Genomic DNA, 21,396 nt, shown 5'->3' on the forward strand with positions numbered 1-21,396 from the left:
TGCAAATATAGTTGTTTGAAGTGTGTCCTTGTTGCTTACTAAGTGTACCGGTTTTATTAGCTATAACCGAGAGAACATTCCGTGATCATATTAAATTTATAGATCGATTGAGTATTATGAAAGGGTTTATATTCAGTATTATTCTCTAATAATAAAAATTACAGCATTAAAACTGTCGTGTGGGTTGTGGTCGCGCAGTTTGTTCCACAAATTCTGTACTAACCTTTTTTAAGGAATACCCCGCAAAGCCTCTACTTTTAGAAGCTTGTCCGCAGATAGGATAGTAAGGATAAGGAAGGTAAATGTGAAAAATACATCACAAATACCCAGACCAATTGAAAATAAATATTTCTTGAACTATTTTGCAATTGGCGGTGTATCGGACTTTTGGAAGTGTAGCCGACGTAGAATAGGCTAGTTTAAGATATTTTAAGAATAAAATAATTGTATTGTAGCATCATAGAAATAAGTTAGCATTAAGCACCAAATTGTCAAGCGTCGTGTTTTATATGTATTTTGATGTGGTCCGTACGGGGCGAATGCGTCGACTGAGCTCTGCCCGCCCGGAAGGGAGAGCGGGGAGCGGGGAGCGCGGTCGGCCGCATAGAGGGGCCCGTACGGACAAAGCCTCGGATAACGGGATTGTACCGTTACCTGTGTAACGGTACTTTACCGTTATACAGCGCCGTAAAACGCCGACACGGTATGAAACCGTGCCGGCTATGCAGCCTTAATTATTTAATAAATCAGTCTGAAGTCGACCTCCGTGTTTTCATTTACCTCGCTGTGTTCTCCTTTCGCTGCCGCCGAGTTCTCCCGAGATTTCATCGCTTCACCTTATCGAACTAGCTAGTCGGACCAGGATTGCTAGAAAGTCTTTTTCAAGACTGTTAAGGTGAACGATGATTTCGAACGGAAATTTGGCTCGAGCTGATTTCGTCTCCTCTTGTTGCATCAGCGAGTCGGACCAGGACTGCTGAAAGGCCCTTTTCAGGGCTAGCAAGGGAGCGAACGAAGCGCGAGCGGGCTTTCCCTCCCTCTTACAAAGGGTAGGAGACTGGGGCTGAGAGTGGGTGACGACCGGCAGTTATATATTTAAATTGTGCGCAACATTTGGTCCTTCGAGTCGCCGCATTGTCACTCACTACCGCCAGTTCAAGATGAGCACGATTCGCTCACCAGTGAAATTGCGATCCGGACGCAATGACGGCAGTGGAGAGAGAAGAGAATCACCGCCTAGGGAGACCCCTACACGGGGCCCCCCCGTCGAGGAGAACCCCGCTGAAGAGGCCCCTGCTGAGGGGACCCTCACTCAGGACGCGGCTCCACCCGCAGACATCCTACCACTACACGGAGGAGACTCGTCATCGTCATCATCATCGGCGATGACGACAGACCCAAGCCGGCGTGAGTTGCTACGCCAGGCGACAGAAACGGATGAGAGACGGAGAGATACTGACAAGCGGATAAAAGAACTGATTGCCGCTCTCGTTGAGGTATCACACGCTGTACCCACAATCAGCGCCTCCGTAGGGGACGCCACCACCGCAGCGCCAGGCTACGAAAAAGCTCACGCTGGCTGGAGGGCCCCCCCGATTCACGCCCTGGGAAGGGGCGCCGACACCGCAGCGCCAGGCCGCGAAACGGCTCACGCTGGCTGGAGGGCCCCTCCAATTCAACCCCTGGGAAGGGGCGCCGACACCGCAGCGCCAGGCTATGAAGAAGCTCACGCTGGCTGGAGGGCCCCCCCGATTCAACCCCTGGGAAGGGGCGCCGACACCGCAGCGCCAGGCCGCGAAACGGCTCACGCTGGCTGGAGGGCCCCTCCGATTCAACCCCTGGGAAGGGGCGCCGACACCGCAGCGCCAGGCTATGAAGAAGCTCACGCTGGTTGGAGGGCCCCCCCGATTCAAACCCAGTACGAGGGAAATTGGTACGGCTCGCAACCAGCTCAGTCGTCAGCAGAACAGCTGGCTGAGGCCGTTACCGCAGCGTTAAGAAGCGGAGTAGATAGCGGAGCGCATCCGCGCTATCCATCGACAGACCAGCTGGCCACCGCTATCGCCGCCGCCATGGGAACGACGCCGACTAGGACATCCTCACAAGTGCACGAGGACATGAGTCGGGCGTTCATGGCCCGACAATTCGGAGCGAGGGACTTACCGGCGTTCTCCGGGGACCCCCTCGAATGGAGAGTGTTCAAGGCGCACTATGAGCAATCGACAGCTCTGTGCGCGCTCACCGATGCGGAGAACATACGCAGATTGCAGACGGCGCTGTCTGGGACCGCGCGGCGGACAGTGGAGTACCTGATACTGGACCCAAGGAACGCGACCGAAGTCATGCGCGTCTTGGAGGGCCGTTTCGGAAGCCCCAGTGCCGTTGTGAGGGCGACCTTGGACAAAGTTCGGCAAATTCCGCGGCTGTCAGAGACGTGTACGCATGAAGCAGTGTTGGAGTACGCCGTCGCCGTGAGGAATGCGGTCACCACTATCGGCGCCATTGACGACAACTTCCTTCACGAGCCGCGACTATTAAATGATATGGTCGGGAAGCTTCCGGTATTCCTACAGTGGGCATGGTTTACTCACCGTGTCTCAAGCCCGCGAGGAAGAGCCACCGTTCGAGATTTCGCCAACTATTTAAGAGAGATAACCGAGGTGATGATGGAGTCTGGGGGCGAACTACCGCTAGAGCGCCAACGACGTGCCCCCGCCAGATACGCGACGCAGGAGACGAGCCCCGGGGGATGTCCGGGATGCGGTCAAGAGCACCGATTAACGGAGTGCGGCGCATATAGGAACAAAACCGTAGAGTCGAGATGGGAACTAGTGCGCAGTTGCGATGTGTGCTTCGTTTGTTTAAAGCCCGGCCATCGATCGCGTCAGTGCAGGCAGCCGCGGTGCAATGTAAGTGGTTGCCGCGGAAACCACCACGGTTCGCTGCACACGATAAGAGCGGCCAACACAAACGAGGCGAGCGCGGATCGCGAGCATCAGAGGCAACATCCCGTGTTGCACGTACACCACGATAGTGAAGTGTTATTCAAGATCGTGCCGGTCACAATAAGAGGACCGAAGGGGCAGGTAGACACCCACGCGCTTCTGGACGAAGGATCGGCCGTCACGTTACTAGAAGAAACTTTAGCCGATACGATTGGCGCCACTGGAGACCCATCCGAGCTCAGACTGTCCGGCGCGGGAGGGATGAGGCAAATAACGACCTCCCGGTGTGTACAAGTGGACCTGGTTGGCAATACCGAACACACCGTCCGTGCCCATACAGTGCCCAGCATGGATTTGCCGTCACAAGTCTCCACGAGCGACCAGGAGAAAGGGGGAGAGAGAATCGTCATGAAGCCTAGAGTATTGATCGGCCTAGACAATACAGCGCTAATAATATCTCTCAGTGCGCCGATTATCCGTCACGACGGCAAGGTGATCGCCGAAACAGCACTAGGGAAAGTAACATATGGAGGGGGCCCTATCCGACCCAACCTACACGTGCCTCCAACATCTGACCGAGACGTGCATTTGGAGGAGTTAGTGAAGCGGGGCCAACTGTATAGTGGCGCGGTGCATCGCCGTGAGCGGTCGAAATTGTTGTCCGACCCCCCACTGATGACGTCGACGAGCCACCTGGATCGTGGCTCGGCTCATCATAGCGACACGTCGGAGCTGTTGTCCGGCCCACTCCCGATGCCGCCGAGGGGCCACCTGCATCGTGGCTCAGCGCATCACAACACGCCGGAGATGTCCGGCAAACGGATGCTGCCGCGGGGCCACCTGTTTAGTGGCGCGGCGCATCGCCTTGAGCGGTCGGAACTGTTGTCCGACCCACTGATGACGTCGACGAGCCACCGGGATCGTGGCTCGGCTCATCATAGCGACAAGTCGGAGCTGTTGTCCGACACACCGATGCTGCCGCGGGGCCACCTGTTTAGTGGCGCGGTGCATCGCCTTGAGCGGTCGGAACTGTTGTCCGACCCACTGATGACGTCGACGAGCCACCGGGATCGTGGCTCGGCTCATCATAGCGACAAGTCGGAGCTGTTGTCCGACCCACCTCCGATGCCGCCGAGGGGCCACCTGCATCGTGGCTCGGCGCATCACAGCAACACGCCGGAGATGTCCGGCAAACGGATGCTGCCGTGGGGCCACCTGGATTGTGGCACGGCGCATCACAGCGACTCGTCGGAGATGTCCGGCACACCGATGCTGCCGCGGGGCCACCTGTTTAGTGGCGCGGTGCATCGCCTTGAGCGGTCGGAGCTGTTGTCCGACCCACCTCCGATGCCGCCGAGGGGCCACCTGCATCGTGGCTCGGCGCATCACAGCGACAAGTCGGAGCTGTTGTCCGACACACCGATGCTGCCGTGGGGCCACCTGTTTAGTGGCGCGGTGCATCGCCTTGAGCGGTCGGAACTGTTGTCCGACCCACCCCCGATGCCGCCGAGGGGCCACCTGGATCATGGCGCGGCGCATCACAGCGACACATCGATGCTACCGCGGGGCCACCTATATAGTGGCGCGGTGCATCGCCTTGAGCGATCGGAGCTGTTGTCCGACCCCCCACTGATGACGTCGACGAGCCACCCGTATCGTGGCGCGGCGCATCACAGCGCAGAGCCGAAGTTGCCCGGCCTAACCCCGATGTTGTCGAGGGGCCACCTGGATCGTGGCTCGGCACATCATATCACAGAACCGGAGATGTCCGGCCCGCCGATGCTGCCGTGGGGCCACCTGGATTCTGGCGCGGCGCATCGCCTTGACCGGCGGGAGATATCCGGTCAACATGTCGAGCAGCTGGGGCTGTCCAGCCCACCTTGGATGCTGCCGGAGGATCGCAGAAATCTTCTCGCGGCGCATCACCTTTGCATGCCGGAGATGTCCAGCCAGACAACGATGCCGCCGCAAGACCACTTGCAGTGCCGTAGAGGAATTGCAGCAGAAAAGATAGAATGGAAGTTCATACCACCAGCGGCTCCCCACATGGGGGGAGCGTGGGAAAGGCTCGTTAGATCGGTTAAACGAGCCTTTCACGCCACTCTGAAAGTGCGGGTGGTGACGCTGAAGTCGGCGCAGGGGACCTTCACGAGGCCAGCCGTCAAAATAGCGGTCCTCAACGCAGCCGGGAGCCCAAAAGATCCTACCGATTGAGGGAGCAGACGAGCTGCACGGGGGGAGTGTATCGGACTTTTGGAAGTGTAGCCGACGTAGAATAGGCTAGTTTAAGATATTTTAAGAATAAAATAATTGTATTGTAGCATCATAGAAATAAGTTAGCATTAAGCACCAAATTGTCAAGCGTCGTGTTTTATATGTATTTTGATGTGGTCCGTACGGGGCGAATGCGTCGACTGAGCTCTGCCCGCCCGGAAGGGAGAGCGGGGAGCGGGGAGCGCGGTCGGCCGCATAGAGGGGCCCGTACGGACAAAGCCTCGGATAACGGGATTGTACCGTTACCTGTGTAACGGTACTTTACCGTTATACAGCGCCGTAAAACGCCGACACGGTATGAAACCGTGCCGGCTATGCAGCCTTAATTATTTAATAAATCAGTCTGAAGTCGACCTCCGTGTTTTCATTTACCTCGCTGTGTTCTCCTTTCGCTGCCGCCGAGTTCTCCCGAGATTTCATCGCTTCACCTTATCGAACTAGCTAGTCGGACCAGGATTGCTAGAAAGTCTTTTTCAAGACTGTTAAGGTGAACGATGATTTCGAACGGAAATTTGGCTCGAGCTGATTTCGTCTCCTCTTGTTGCATCAGCGAGTCGGACCAGGACTGCTGAAAGGCCCTTTTCAGGGCTAGCAAGGGAGCGAACGAAGCGCGAGCGGGCTTTCCCTCCCTCTTACAAAGGGTAGGAGCTGGGGCTGAGAGTGGGTGACGACCGGCAGTTATATATTTAAATTGTGCGCAACAGGCGGGAATCGAAACCTCGACGCCAGTTTCGCAGTCGAGCGTCTACCCAACTACGCCACGGCGCCTGACCATCTGATTCCTGATTTTGATGGATGCTTAACCATATGAAAATAGAATTAAATTGAAATATTTTGTGTATATTTTTAATACAGTACAAATATTTATCTTAAAAAAGAACTCAAAATAAAGTGAGTTTAAAAATAGGTTCATTTTTGAAGGATTTAATATTAAAAATACCGAGAGGATAAAAAATTCAATAAGCTGAATACATTCCTTCATTCAACATTTTCCTGAAGAATTTTGTATAAACGAAAAATCTGTATGAAAAATAGTATGGAATGTTAGCAATATATTACTGTTGGCGTATTAAAAGAATGTCCTACAATTTTTCAATGTAACGTAAACAATCGCTGCCTGAAAGCTTGTACAATACAAAAAATAGAATTTGTCGTTTAAAAATAAAAAAGGCCAATATTTCACAACTTTATCAACTTGATATGAAACATTTATTGTTCTTTTTATATGAAACAAGATGGAAGTCGGAGCATCCCTGATCGTAAGCCCTGGAATGGTCAGACCTTCATCTTTTTTCATATAAAAAGAACGATAGATGTTTCGAATCGTTATTTTAATTTGAAAGAAGATGAAAGTCGGAGCGTCCCAGATCGTAAGACCTGAAAAGGTCAGGCCTCCATCTTCTTTCATATAAAAAGAACAATAGATGTTTCGAATCGTAATTTTTATGTGAAAGAAGATGGAAGTCGGAGCATCCCAGATCGTAAGCCTTGGAAAGGTCAGATCTCCATTTCTTTCATATAAAAAGAACGATAGATGTTTCGAATCGTTATTATTATATGAAAGAAGATGGAAGTCAGTTCTTTTCAGGGTTTACGATTTAGGATGCTCAGACTTCCATCATCTTTTATATAAAAGAAAGATGGATATTTCATATCATGTTGAGACACGTTAAAAATGGTATTTCTGGTAGTAATATACCTGCATAAGTCAATAACATTCCCCGTTTCACCCTGTAATGGTCAGACGTTCATCTTCTTTCATATATAAAGAACGATATATTTTTGATATCAAGTAAAGACACCTATAATATTGACAAATCATTCATAAAGTAAATAATTCAGTAACTGATATAATAGCGAGTATTTTTGCCTGGAATTTTCATTAATGAATTACATGAAATTATAGTAACTTTAAACATAAAGAGTAAATCCACTCACGAGTCGGCTATGAAACTTAAAAAGTTGAAGCCTGAGTAGGGTCATGATAAGCGATGTTGGATAAGCCGTAGCAAGATTTCAGAGTCATTAGACGTTAGGTAATTTTTTTTTAAAATCTGATATAATAAATAATAATCATATTATTAACAAAAATAGACACCTAGTCCGATGTTATCTGCTCATACCAATCTGTTTATATTATTTTTTCGAATAGTCAGTTTTCTCGGTAGGTTGACGTTATTATTTGTTTATTTTAAATGTGCTTCTTGTGCCTATTTATTATACCTGTTTATTGTTTTTATATTTTGTCATGTATTAGTATTACTTTTGGTTATTAAAAAAAATTGTTACTTTATTATTTGTGTTCCAGTCTTGTTAACCTTAATCCCATGTCCCAAAATGAGAAATAGAAATTACTCATCGGGAATGTTATATGTTTATATGATTTATGTGTGTAATATGTTTTGAAATAAATCAAATAAATAAAATAAAATAAAAATTATGCCTGTGACGTGTAACGTTTTGAAAAAGGTTTAAAATATTTGTTGGGACCTTGTTATTGTAAGGGTCGACTTATAAAGCTTACTAAGGTATTCGAGTCACTCACCCGTCCCGGCCTGTTGGGCAAAAACGACCTAACGTTAACAAAACGCTACAGTTAATCGATTGCTCAACAAAAAGGTCCTTTTTGTCCGGACTATCCTTCGAGGGAATTTGTCAACTTTTCTAGAACTAATTCGGAAAATTTCAGCTAATCTGAAAAACAGAGCTAGCTTAGAGTTTGCGAGGGCTCGGAAAAGAGCAAGAGTACCTTTCAAAAAAAAATATATTTGTATTATGTTTTTTACTGAAATTTCTTGGTAAACTGCATTTTATATAATTGTTATTTTACTGTAAGTGTTATGTTACTATTAAAATCTGGTTTTTGTTTAACACTGCAGGTGTCAGCCACTGGTAGCCGACACAATACATATCAATTGCGTATCGTCGGCCACCGGAGGCTGACACTTTGTACCATATATTCTTCTCCTTCTTTTTAATGGATTTTCACCCATCTTGAGTGTTCTAGCCAGTGTCGAGTTATTTTACCTTATTTTGACTTTTTATGAAAATATAAGGTACAAAGTGTCAGCCTCCGGTGGCCGACGAAATGAATTTGAAATACCTTGTGTCGGCTAACGGTGGCTGACACTGCTGGCAGTCAAAGTGTTAAACTCTGTTAATTATTAATAAATCCACCTCAGTGATGTAGTAGTTAGCGTGTTTAGCTACCATGCTGTAGTTAGGTTTCGATTCTCAGGGGGGGAAATAAATATTAGTGATTTACACTGTAATATTTATTTCATATTACCCTGAACTGGTCCACGAAGCGCAGAAGCGATAACTTTGCATTCATGTAAGTAACGATCAAGATAAAACTGCGTCAGTACCATTCAGTGCTCTATGCATCAATGGGCGTGGATAACGGTTAGAGAGAGAGAAGAATAATATTATTTATCGATTCGGCATAAACTTTGTGGAATGACATGATTATTTTATTAAAATTAAACACTTGAATATACCACTTGAATGAGTTTTATTTATATTTACGACTAGTTTCAAAAACGACAGATGTTTTCATCTTCTGGTACAAATTAAAACTATTCGTTTATATAAATAAAACTCATTACAGTGGTACATTCAAGTGTTTAATTTTCATAGAGAAGAATAATGTTACCATTGAAATCTGATTTTAGTTTAAGCTCTGTTAGTTATTAACATTAGAATAAATTGTATACTTTCAATTAAAGTAAAATAAAAAAATGTGATATGAAAAATAGTAATCGTAAAATAATTCAGATTCGGTCCGCCTCCGTAGTGTAATGGTCAGCACGCTTGGCTACCGTTCTGGAGGTCCCGGGTTCGATTCCCAAGGGGGGTAAAATAAATATCAGTGATTTTTTCACTGTTATATTTATTCAATATTACCATGGACTGGTACCTGAAGCGGAGGGCTGCTCACCTTTCCTTCATGTGTAAACGATCAAGATAACACTGCGTTTATATGACACAGTGCCCTATGCACCATTGGGGTGCGGGTAAGGGTTTTATTATATTTATTAAAATAATTAAAAATTAAAATCCAAAAGGGAAAATATTAATAGGGAATATTATTAAAAATCCTACATTACAAAAAAAACGCTTATTCTTCCGTATAAACTATTTCATGGCTCAGCGACGATGTTTTCACAGATTTATTTTCAAAACTTTTTGTTTTTAAAAATAAGTTGACGAAAACAGCTAATAATAATGGTAGAATATTTCCTAGAAAGATAAGAAAAAATGAATCACATTGAAATGACCTACAGTCTACACAGTATCAAATGGACGTATTTTTCATCCAATTTAAATCTACGCCTGCCCTTAGGCAATCTGCATAACAATGAAAAATTTCAATCCAACGCAAAAAACAACAAAAAAGTAATATTTTATATTTTCAATTTAATAGTAATACCTTACAAACTTGTATAGTAAAATAAAGAAAATAAATCTTTGCGATTCCTATAAATATTAAACTTAAACAAGTTTTCTTAAACGAGCCTAGGAATCCCTGCCTCGAAAAATGTGAAACAAAAATTATATTATACAGATGATACAGTATCGAACAGTTTTGTAAAACCTTTTGTTTATTAGTTATATCACAAATCAATATTTAATATGATCTCATTTGGACTCAATCAAAGATTTGACTTTTCTTGGCATGTATTATATAAGGTTTTGGCACGTAGGGGACATTTTTTCGTCTCGAAACCATACTTGAATAATGGACAAAATGAGTAGTGCAATCAATTAAGGAGAGCCGATTCTTACAGATCGCCGATAGATTTTCAATTAGGTTTATGTCTGGTAACATTATTGACCAGTCCAACATAGTTCATTGTTTTTGTGTGAAAATTTTCATATTTTTTTTGGATATGTGGCAGGGGGTTCAATCCTGCTGAAATATTCCATTACCATTCAACCCTCGTTTTTGTAAATCTAGTAGTATCTTTTTCAGTAGAATTGGGTGATATTTCTTGCTATTTATCATCTCAGTCACTGAAAGAAGCAGCCCTGGTCCATAATACGAGGAACACCCACAAAACAATTTTTTAGAAGGTGTTGAAAATACGAAATTTCAATTAATCTGTTCGACACTGCATAAACATCAAACTGACTTATTTACCATTATACCGTTTCAAATAAAATACCACTGTAAAGACAGTTTGCAAAGGCAAACAAACTTCGCCTCTTTCACATTCATACATCTCTTTATACATACCCCCCCATTATTCCGACTCCTAACCTAACCACGTCCAAGTATTCGAAAAACTTGATCATGCGAAGTTTTCCTCGGTATTCTTCCACGCTTATTTCCAACTTCTTTATGGAAGAGCACTTTTTCTTATGTGGACAGAATAGATGCATTGGCGTGCTGATTGCCTAAACGCGATATCTTCCAAGTTCCCAAATACGCATATCAGTTTACCAAAAAAAAACATGTTCACTAATATACATATTTTAAATAGATTATGAGTAAAGATACATGTATTTTGAAAAAATAATTGTTCGAAAATTCATTCATTGAAATATGAACACTATCACTGAAACATTTTATACATTTGTTCAATTTATGTGACTTTATCTAACATAAATTTTTCCTACATCTGGTTTTTTTTATTTCTTATACCGAAATGTACAATTTGGCGGGCTTATCGCTAAGAAGCAATAAAATATCGATATGAATACATCGCTCACTCCTTTCAAGAACGTCATAAATCAAAATTAGTCAATTTTCAGTTGTGCATGTTTTTAGAATGTCTAGAAAATGTACTATATCCCAGCAAAAGCAGCATATTTATAACTTAATATTTACCCGCTACAGGGCAGAAAGTATTGTTTTTGCATTTTGAAGAAAAGGCATTATTAAATTATTTTTTTAAATGTACTAAATATTTTTCAAATGAAGAAAGAACCTTCAGCTTTTACCTAAAAAGATCTGTTGCACAGTAAAAAGTTCAATAAGTGGTTTGATATTTATTTTTAATACATTGTATTATATTCTTAAACATTAAAAACGTTCCCCTGAAAAATCAAGTTTTTTGATTTATGACGTTCTTAAAAGGAGTGAGCGACATAAGCTAACTCACCAAAATTCCCAAAATTAATTTAGCGGCATGCCCTTCGTCAGCTAACCAAATACACGTTAATAATTGATATCTATCTCTTCCGCCGCATTCTCATCTCGGAAAGTACAGATGGACGGTCTGACGAGCCGGAGAGATTACAAGTCTAATTGTGTTATTATTTATTACTTTGGGTTGGGGTGATACCACCAAAGCGCAAAATGAAGATTTATCCTCTCTCAACCAGATACGAGAGGAGAAATTTGGATTAAAACCTAAATGAGTGATAAATTATAACGTAAGCGAGGCTGATAATTATTTCAAATGTGTACTTAAATTTGACAAATACTATTGAAGACTTTGTGAAACTGAATATTGAATTTCGTAAAATGGAGATTCTAGATAGATATTTTACCCAATTATGTTATCTTCATCTATTTTTTGTACAGCCATGTTACAAATATAATACTATTTTTTTTTGTTATTCACGTATTTTTTTACCATCGCTTTGACGTCATTACGTCTCACTAGATTGGGATGTCGGTTACGATGTAACCAATGGCTGGTTTAATAAAAAAAATTATATACTCTGTAAAAATATGGCATAATTTATTTTAAAAAACAATAATTTTTTACAAGAAAATAAATTTTATAAAAATGCGTGTTTTTAACTCATTCCCTCTCTTTCACGCGCAGGCGCGTGAATTGGTGCCATCAAGAGAAGCCTATCACGCGCAAGCGCGTGATGTGTATTTTATATATTATTCGGATTAGTCGGCATTAGACGTTATATCAGTGTGGATGAAAAGACAACTTTAAAGACTTTTGAGTTTTTGGAAAATATTTATCTATATCATCAAGAAAAATAACGGGAAATATTGCTTCCCTAACCCGGCAGCGAAGTGTTGATATATATTTTATTTTATTTATAAGAAGTCAGGTATGATTTATGTTCTGAAAACATATGACTCACTCGTGAACCCTGTGAAACACAGAGATATTTTACAAACAAAAACATTCATAAGTTCAAAGAGATTAATTAGTCAATTTAATATCTTACTTTGGCCACTTTGTGCAGCAGCGCCGTCGTGGAGGACGTCTTGAAGAGGCCGAGCGCCCTCCTGCGCAGCCCCTGGCCGAGGCAGGCCTCCACGGCCGCGCACAGCGCCGTCACAGCGCCCGAGTCCTCGCGGACCCCCCTCCTGGTGACGGCCTCCTCCATCACCTGCTTCACTTCGCGCTTCACATTGCAAATCAGGCGGTCCTTGAAGTCGACCGCAGCCGTATCTGGGAAAAGAAAATGAACAAAAAAAATGAAGATGATTACACCAAACCCGATGTACAAAATTTTTGTAGTATTTTTTTTGTTTATTATCGTGCGATGCTTCGAATACTGGAGGCATTTTTTTAATAACTTTTATCGTCATAAATATGTCTCTACCTAGTTGAAATTTATACAACAATGACGAAAAAATCATGTTTTTATAAGAAACAACGATTCTGAAAACAAAAATGGTGTTTGGTCTGGGCATTTACGGGGCTGACGACCGTCATAGGCTGGTTTAACTGATCACTTTACACACGTGTAACATTCACCAATTCTACCCATTATTGACAACCACACTACTCAAATTCTTGGAAGTTCTATATTTATGAACCAATTTCGAAACATTGTTCTTGAATCACTAGAACTTCACTAGATACATCTATTGGTGAGATAAAAAGAAAATTTTCATTGAGCAAACACTCTTTTATTAGTATGTGATGTCCGAATCCTGGAGTATAATCACACATATGAGAAACGCCAGAAAATATCATTTTCATTTTTATTATTAAAGCTTATAATTTGACCCGATAATTTATATTTTATATAATATTATCTTTAGATATCGCCTCTTTTGCTTGGTACAGACGGAGCCGGAATGCATATGGCGGCTGTATTTTTTTTCTGTATTGTCTCTGGTGCATCACGTTCACGTGTGAATTTTGAGATGACAAGGACTACTAATTGGTTAAAATTACACGGTGCTTTCACTTTTATGACACGAACATCAACAAAAAATCACCCGGCGTGTTTTAACACGCCGGGTGATTTCAATTTCAATTTTAATTTTAATTCATACGTGAACGTTTGGACTAGAGACAATACAGAAAAAATTACAGCCGCCATTTGCATTCCGGCTCCCTCTGTAGCTGCCATTACATGTGGATGAGTAAGCTATTTAAATTCCTCTTCAATGATCCCTTCCTTAATTGTAAAATAAACATCATTTTAAAAATTGTTCTATGGAATACACTGTAAAATTAACAACATTTTGAGTGTGTCCAAATCTGGATTATCTCCAATTACAGGAGTTATTTTCATATTATACTATGACGGTCGTCAGCCCCGTAAATGCCCAGACTTCCATATTCTTCTTCATCTTTGATGAGATGTCAAAAAATAATACTGTCAAATTAATGATATTTCCGGGAAATATAAAAACGGAGGTATTAATAATAGTAAGAAAATAATGAGTTCTTAAGGAGTAATAGGAAAAGCTCTCTTAAAGTCACATCGTACTTCCTACTTATAAAATACATTATACGCCATGAACACAAAAGGGTCCCAAGAGCAGCTTACAGGACTATCGAAGTCAAATTGCCTCTTTATTATCGTAGGTATACTATTCGTATCAAACAAAAGAGTCGAGTCTATTTTTATGCGATAGTTTCGATCGTTGTCTGAATAATTCCCAACACAGAAAAAAACTTTTCAGTTTATTTTTAAATTGTTTCATGGATAATTCGAATATTTTGTTTTAGTACTGGCAACATTTTACATCTTTTAGAATGAACTGTAATTTTTTTCTCAAATAATTTAAATTCTCAAAATTGCATGCATGATTTAAATACTCCACATTGCATGGATAATATTTACTTACTATTTATTTTATTACTATATTTATAATTAACGTATTGCACCAAAAAACATATTTAAAAAGAGGTCACAAACATTGTTGTAATATTTTCCAACCCATGCAATAGTTTTTTTTAAGTGGATAGCAAAGGTTCTGTAAATGTCTAAATATGCTAAAGAAAGAAGCTTTGGGTAAGCACTGATCAGGTTAAAATAATTAAACTCTAAGAGGAAGGCATCGCATGTTTTCAGCCCTTCTCATATAAGCAATGGGTCTTTACTACATATCGCTCACTCCTTTCAAGAACGTCATAAATAAAAAAACTTGATTTTTCAGGAAAACGTTTTTAAAGTTCAAACATAAAATACAATGTATTAAAAATAAATATCAAGCCACTTATTTAACGTTTTACTGTGAAACAGATCTTTTTAGGTAAAACCTGAATATTTTTTCTCCATTTGAAAAATATTTAGTGTATTTAAAAGATAATTAAACAATACCTTTTATTCAAAATGCAAAAATAACACTTTCTGCCCTGTAGCGGGTAAATATTAAGTTAAAAATATGCCTCTTTTGCTGGGATATAATACATTTTCTGGGCATTACGAAAACATGCACAACTCAAAATTGACGATTTTTGATTTATGACGTTCTTGAAAGGAGTGAGCGATATGTTAAGGTCACCTTTGAAACGAGTTTTTTTACTTCAAATTGGACGTTATATTGTATTTTATAAAAAAAAGTTAATAAAACCCTAATCCGCACCCCAATGGTGCATAGGGCACTGTCACACGTCACATAAACGCAGAGTTATCTTGATAGTTTACACATGAAGGAAAGGTGATCAGCCCTCCGCTTCAGGTACCAGTCCAGGGTAATATTGAATAAATATTACAGTGAAAAAAACACTAATATTTATTCGAACCCGGGACCTCCAGAACGGTGTAATGGTCAGCATAGTTGCCTTCCAAAAAAGTTAGAATGCTTTAAAAAATATTAGTACTATCTATATACACCGTGTCCGCCTCCATAGTGTAGTGGTCAGCATGTTCGGCTACCGTAATGGAGGTCCTGGGTTCGATTCCCAGGGAGGGTCAAATAAATATAAGTGATTTTTTCACTCCAATATTTATTCAATATTACCCTGGACTGGTATCTAAAGCGGAGGGCTGATCACGTTTCCTTCATGTTAACGATCACGATAACACTGCGTTTATATGATGCAGTGCCATGTGCACCATTGGGGTGCGGATAAGGGTTTGAATGAATGAATACACACCGTGTGAATACCTGCCCACATCTTTTATTATTATTATTCTTATATTAAGACTAGCAAGGGCGTTAGTAGTAAAGTTGGCAAGCCTACGCGGCGCGCTGTTATAGTCTGTGCGCGTGATGTGTACTTAAGTTTTCAGACAAGATTTTCATACTACTACTTTGAATCATGAGTACTACTTTGAATTTATTTATTAAAATTTTTAAAATATATAAAATTCAATATACCGTTTAATTTGGTTTGTAAAACGTCCAATTTAAAGTTAAAAACCTGTAGTGGGTGAATAAAATGCCACTTTCCTTACTACCTCAAAACCACCCAGATGGTACCATTTGAACCATCTTTCGCCATTAATTTAAATTGAATCTGAACAAGTTTAGATTGTAAATATTTAAGCCGTTTTATCGTAAGCTGTTAACGTGAGCTTTCTTCGTTAAGACGAATAATAAATTAAAGCAATTAAAGATCTCTGTGATCTTTAAAATGATATTTATTAAATTTCACCCGGTACTAGGAACAAGTAATTAAATTAACCCTCAGGTAAATTAGTAGATTACGAGGTATAAAACGCTTTGAAATTAAATTACCGCTTAGTCGAATTTAATTATTATTTATAATTACAAACTTGATCAATAATATCGAGGCTACAGTTTTTGCTAATTTATTTATTTATTTTGATTTATTTAAACTTCATGTACAGAAAAGAAATAAGTACATTGGCTATTAGTAAGTATTATTGCTTAAAAGCAATATCATCCAACCAACCAAAAACAGGCCAGCGATATTGATCAAAACGTTTGATACCTTATATAGCTGTTTCCAATCAGAGGCACATCAAAAATGTGTTAAAAAACAATGTATACGCAGCCAAGTATCCTTACGCTTAACCCAGATCTACATTCATCTCTTTCAAAAACTATGACTTTGGATTTGTCAACATTCATCAGCAAATCACAGGCGATCGCTATGGATCTCCCTCGAAAGACATCTAGAGGAAGACCAAAAAAATCATGTGTGCTACAGAAAGATAAGATTATTCGAATGCATGACCATGTTGTCCATGAAAGAAGGACCTTTAACCTGAGGACGAGGAGAGCTGACCTTAACAATCTACAAAGACGATAAGTTGGGATGGAGCATGGAAGAAGATACTGGCTACATCGTAAAATGGTACGCATTCTATGGACCGATATGGTCAGCAACGTGAATGTGCTCCAAAGAGCAAGAGTGGGAAGACACTTGCTGACTAATATCAAAGTCCGGAAGATGTCCTATCTGGGGTAAGTGCTTAAAAGCTACAGAAATATGACATGATTCGAAGGCATAGCCTAGGTGACGTTGTCCATGATAGAAGGACCTACAACCTGAGGACGAGGAGAGCTGACCCTTACAGTTTACAAAGACGATAAGTTGGGATGGAGCCAGGAAGAAGAAGACATACTGACAAAAATTACATCAAACCCTTATCCGCACCCCAATGGTGCATAGGGCACTACATCATACAAACGCAGTGTTATCTTGATCGTTAACACATGAAGGAAAGGTGATCAGCCCTCCGCTTCAGGTACCAATCCAGGTTAATATTGAATAAATATTAGAGTGAAAAATCACTCATATTTATTTGGCCCACCCCTGATAATCGAACCCTGGACCTCCAGAACGCTAGCCGAGCGTGCTAATCATTACAATACGGACGAAAAATTACATCGCCATTGTAAAACGTATATCAAACGCAAAATACAGCTTAGCAATTTTAATTGCACCTCAGACTTCGACTCGAGGTCACGGTAGGTAGGCACTATGTAGATGTAGATGTATAACATACATACTTTCCGGAGGGTGAGGGTGACCGTTTATTTCAAGAACACACACACATCGACGTATACCATACACGAACGTATATTGTCCGAATACATACGATCAACAAAGAGCGAAACAGGATCTCCATTTCTCACCTACCCTCATCCATTAAAAATCTTCATTTTTCTACTAAATTACCGCCACTTATTATAATCGAAACCAACGTAACTTTTTATCGATGGCGATTCGTTAAGTTTATGGCCCAACGTACGTTAAATCACTTGATATTCTTTCAACCTTGTATTTCATGCTTAAAGACCCGTTTTGGTACTGAAAAAAAAAGTTTTTCATTGAAATAAATCAAATAAAAAATTCGAAGAAAAAGTTAAAAGCCCAACTAAATTTTCTTTAAAACCCTGGTAACATTTCACTTTTTTTTATTAAAACATCGTTTTCGTACTAAAATACTAAGTTTTACTTCGAAATAAATGGCAAATAAAATAAATGGCGAATGTTAGTGGGAAAAGAAGCAGAAGAAGACTGAGATAAACATGGCACGATCAGGTATGCCAAATACTTAAAAGTGGTCAGGTTAGGAGTCGTAACAATCGGCGGGTATGTATGAGGAGATGCATGAACGTGGAAGAGGCGAAGAATGTTTGCAAGGACAGAGTGGTGTGGCGCTCTATTCTCTCTGCCTACCCCTGCGGGGAAGCGGCGTGATCGTTAGTTAGTTAGTTAGTTAGTTACTTTGAAATAAATTTATGGTTTTGAAAAGAAGAGTTATTGAAAGTCAATGTGTTTTAAAAAAATGTGAAAATATTTTTTCAATATGCATGCTCAAAAACAAAGCAAAATAAATATTTATTCCAAAAAAAAAGCGGGCGAGAGGTGGCGACTGGCTGGCTCTCCGCGCAGCCGGACGCGTAATTAATAATATTATTGCGAGTAAGACCCAAACGAAAATTTTTAAGTGTTTATTCTGTAAAAGTCATTCGAAAAACCATAAATAAAAAAATCGAAATAACCTCCTATAAATAACCTTCACTAATGTGTAAAAGCAACTAGCCGTAACTCAAGTTGCGACTGTTTGGCTTAACACAGCTCAAAGCATTCTTATAACTGGCCTCTATCATATACAATCACAGATTTTGCTCTATATCTTTCCTTTACCGAAATATTATAAAATAGCCGCAAAATTGTATTAATTTGATACATGTTTTGGCAAAAAACATCATTTTAAGTTAATTATAAACTCGTTTATCTCAAAACTACTGTTTTGAACTTGCGGCTATTTGCACATTAGTTCAATTTCCACAAATTTCAGCAAAGGTATCGCGTGCGTTATATTGTCATCTAATATCTACATCTAATACTCACTACGCATATAAAGTGATCACTTAAACCGGGCTATGACGGTCGTAAGCCCCGTAAATGCCCAGACTTCCATATTCTTCTTCTTGATTTATGTTGAGATGACAAAAAAAACGTATCAATCGTTAAGCTTGTAAAAAGAATTCGCCTATAAGCCCTTATGAATACATTGCTACAGGTATTCAATTACGACTTAGTCCCCTATCACTGTCACCTCGGGTATTAGAACGTGTTGGGAGGATAATACCTTTCGTTCGGTATTACCCTATTACCTCACATGCCCGGTGACAGTGATAGAGACATTGAAAGCATTGGTAATTGTTTTTATTTTTACCAAAGAAATATTTGCCAAATTGATTGTATTATTAACATTTTGCTCACTCCTTTAAAAAAAACTAACTAACTAACTAACCATCACGCCGCTTCCCCGCAGGGGTAGGCAGAGAGAATAGAGCGCCACACCACTCTGTCCTTGCAAACATTCTTCGCCTCTTCCACGTTCATGCATCTCCTCATACATACCTCTCAACAACGTCATATATCAAAAAACTTGATTTTTCAGGAGACATTTTTTTGAAAAACGTTTTTTTTTGCATTTTTGGACTAAGTAGATTCTTCGATTTCACCAATTCTACCCATTTTTGACAACCACACGATTCAAATTCTTGGAAGCGCTATATATATATGAACCAATTTTGAAACATTGTTATTGAATCACTAGAACTTCACAATAGAGACATCTATTTCAGATTTTGTGAACAAGTATTTGGACACACTCAAAATGTTGTAAGAAGATTCTACTTAGTCAAAAAATTGGCGTTTGTGCACTACACGGAATTTTACCGTCCGGTACGTCATTTAGAACATAAAACGAATGATTGGCTTGGATTGGCTTGTGCTTTTTTCCATCTTTCTTCGGATCGGTGCTCTTGATTGGTGCCTGAACACGTTGCGCGTAAATTCGATCACGCTAAACTGTCGTAGTCGCTTTCATTTTTCAAAACCTGATTGCCGGACGGTAAAATTCCGTGTAGTGCACAAGCGGCTTTACTGTGTTTTAAGTTTGGACAACCGATCTTGGCTTCCTGACAGACCTTCACTTGCAAAGCAATTTTTTTAACTAAGTTGCGAAATTTATTGAAAATGTGAAACAAAATAAATTTTCTGTGAATTTACATTTAAAAGCTTTCAATATCCCTGACACCGCCAATCAAAATAAATACAAATAAAAATAGCTAAGACTTTTATTATAAAATATCCCGTCGCTTCTATGACGTCACAGGTTGTCAATTCATACCACAGTGGCGGGAAGGCGGAGATACATGCCGGACGCCATGACTGTCTGTGATTGGATGTCGCAATACAACCTGTGACTAGGGAAAACAATCCCGGGATCCAAAAGTTATTTCAGTCCCTAATAACCCGGGATTATAAACTTCCGATCCCGGGGTTATCGGGATTTAGAGAAAATTTCTCATACGTGTATTAAGTTCGCCTTCGTGGTGTCATGGTTACCGTGTTTAGCTACCATGCTGGAGGTCTCGGGTTCAATTCCTGGGGGGGGGGAGTAAAAATAAATATGAGTGATTATGACTCTATTACTTATTTAATACTACCCCGGACTGGTTCCTGAAGCGCAGGAGTGATAACCTTGCCTTCACCTAAGTAACGATCAAGATAACACTGCGTTAATACGATGCAGTGCCTTATGCACCATTAGGTGCGGATAAGGGTAAGAAGAAGAAGAATATTAAGTACCTACTTCAGAAGTTAATTAATTCAGAACTAGGATATTAAAAGATTCCAATCCCGGGTTTTTCGGGATTAAGAGGAAATTTCTCATACGTGTAGATCTCTTTAAATCAAAACACGTAACATTAGTTAAAAAGAAGAGTTAGACGATTCTAATCCCGGAGTTTTCGGGATTGATATGTCGCTCACTCCTTTCAAGAACGTCATAAATCAAAAAACTTGATTTTTCAGGAGAACGTTTTTAAAGTTTAAAAATATATTACAATGTTTTAAAAATAAATATCAAGCCACTTATCGAACTTTTTACTGTGCAACAGATCTTTTCAGGTAAAAGCTGAAGGTTTTTTCTCCATTGAATTCTCCATCAATAAAATATTAATACAAAACAAGATCCCACAAAGGCATGGCATGGCCTGTGTGTGGGTAAACATTATATTTTGGGTTATAATAAAGGGTGCTGGCAAGAATACAATACATATTATCAGAAATAAAATTATATTAAAAGTGTTAATATGAACTACAATATTTGATTTTAACAGAAAACAAAAAATCAAAAAGATGAAAATGAAAAAAAGCTAGCAAATATGTACCTACCTACTTTATGAGTTATACGTTTAAAAGAAAAAGGTACTTAGATCCGCTTATTCTAAAATTTTTATTTTATATTAAATATGATTTTAATTTAATATATGTAGTCTTGGTATTTTATGTGATATGCCATTATTTATTACGTTACAATTAATTGAAAAGATTAGGAAGAGTTCTTTGCGGTGGTATGGACATGTGGAGCGAATGGATAACGAGAGAATGACTAAGAAAATATATGTGGCGAATGTGAGAGGGAAAACAGAACGTGGACGACCGAAAAAGACTTGGCACGATCAGATCAATCAGAACCTAAAATCTGGCGGTGTCAAAAGTCTGCGTAATCGGAGGGCATATATGACTAGATGTATGGATGTGAAGGAGGCGAGGAGTGTATGTCAGGACAG

General features: G+C 40.5%; 1 protein-coding gene across 1 annotated transcript in view; it reads right to left on the reverse strand.

Moving 5' to 3' along the window:
- LOC148309621 (small G protein signaling modulator 2-like) overlaps nt 1–21,396 on the reverse strand; it is a 100,326-nt gene that overhangs the window by 77,799 nt on the left and 1,131 nt on the right. The window contains exon 2 of the mRNA XM_088259740.1: nt 12,363–12,589. Within this exon, the coding sequence (XP_088115866.1) occupies nt 12,363–12,589 (227 nt within the window). The remainder of the gene's footprint in view (nt 1–12,362; nt 12,590–21,396) is intronic.

The sequence above is a fragment of the Brachycentrus maculatus genome, unplaced genomic scaffold (assembly GCF_059751285.1).
Source record: "Brachycentrus maculatus isolate JH-2025_06_01 unplaced genomic scaffold, ASM5975128v1 h1tg000119l, whole genome shotgun sequence".
In the NCBI taxonomy this organism is placed as follows: domain Eukaryota; kingdom Metazoa; phylum Arthropoda; class Insecta; order Trichoptera; family Brachycentridae; genus Brachycentrus; species Brachycentrus maculatus.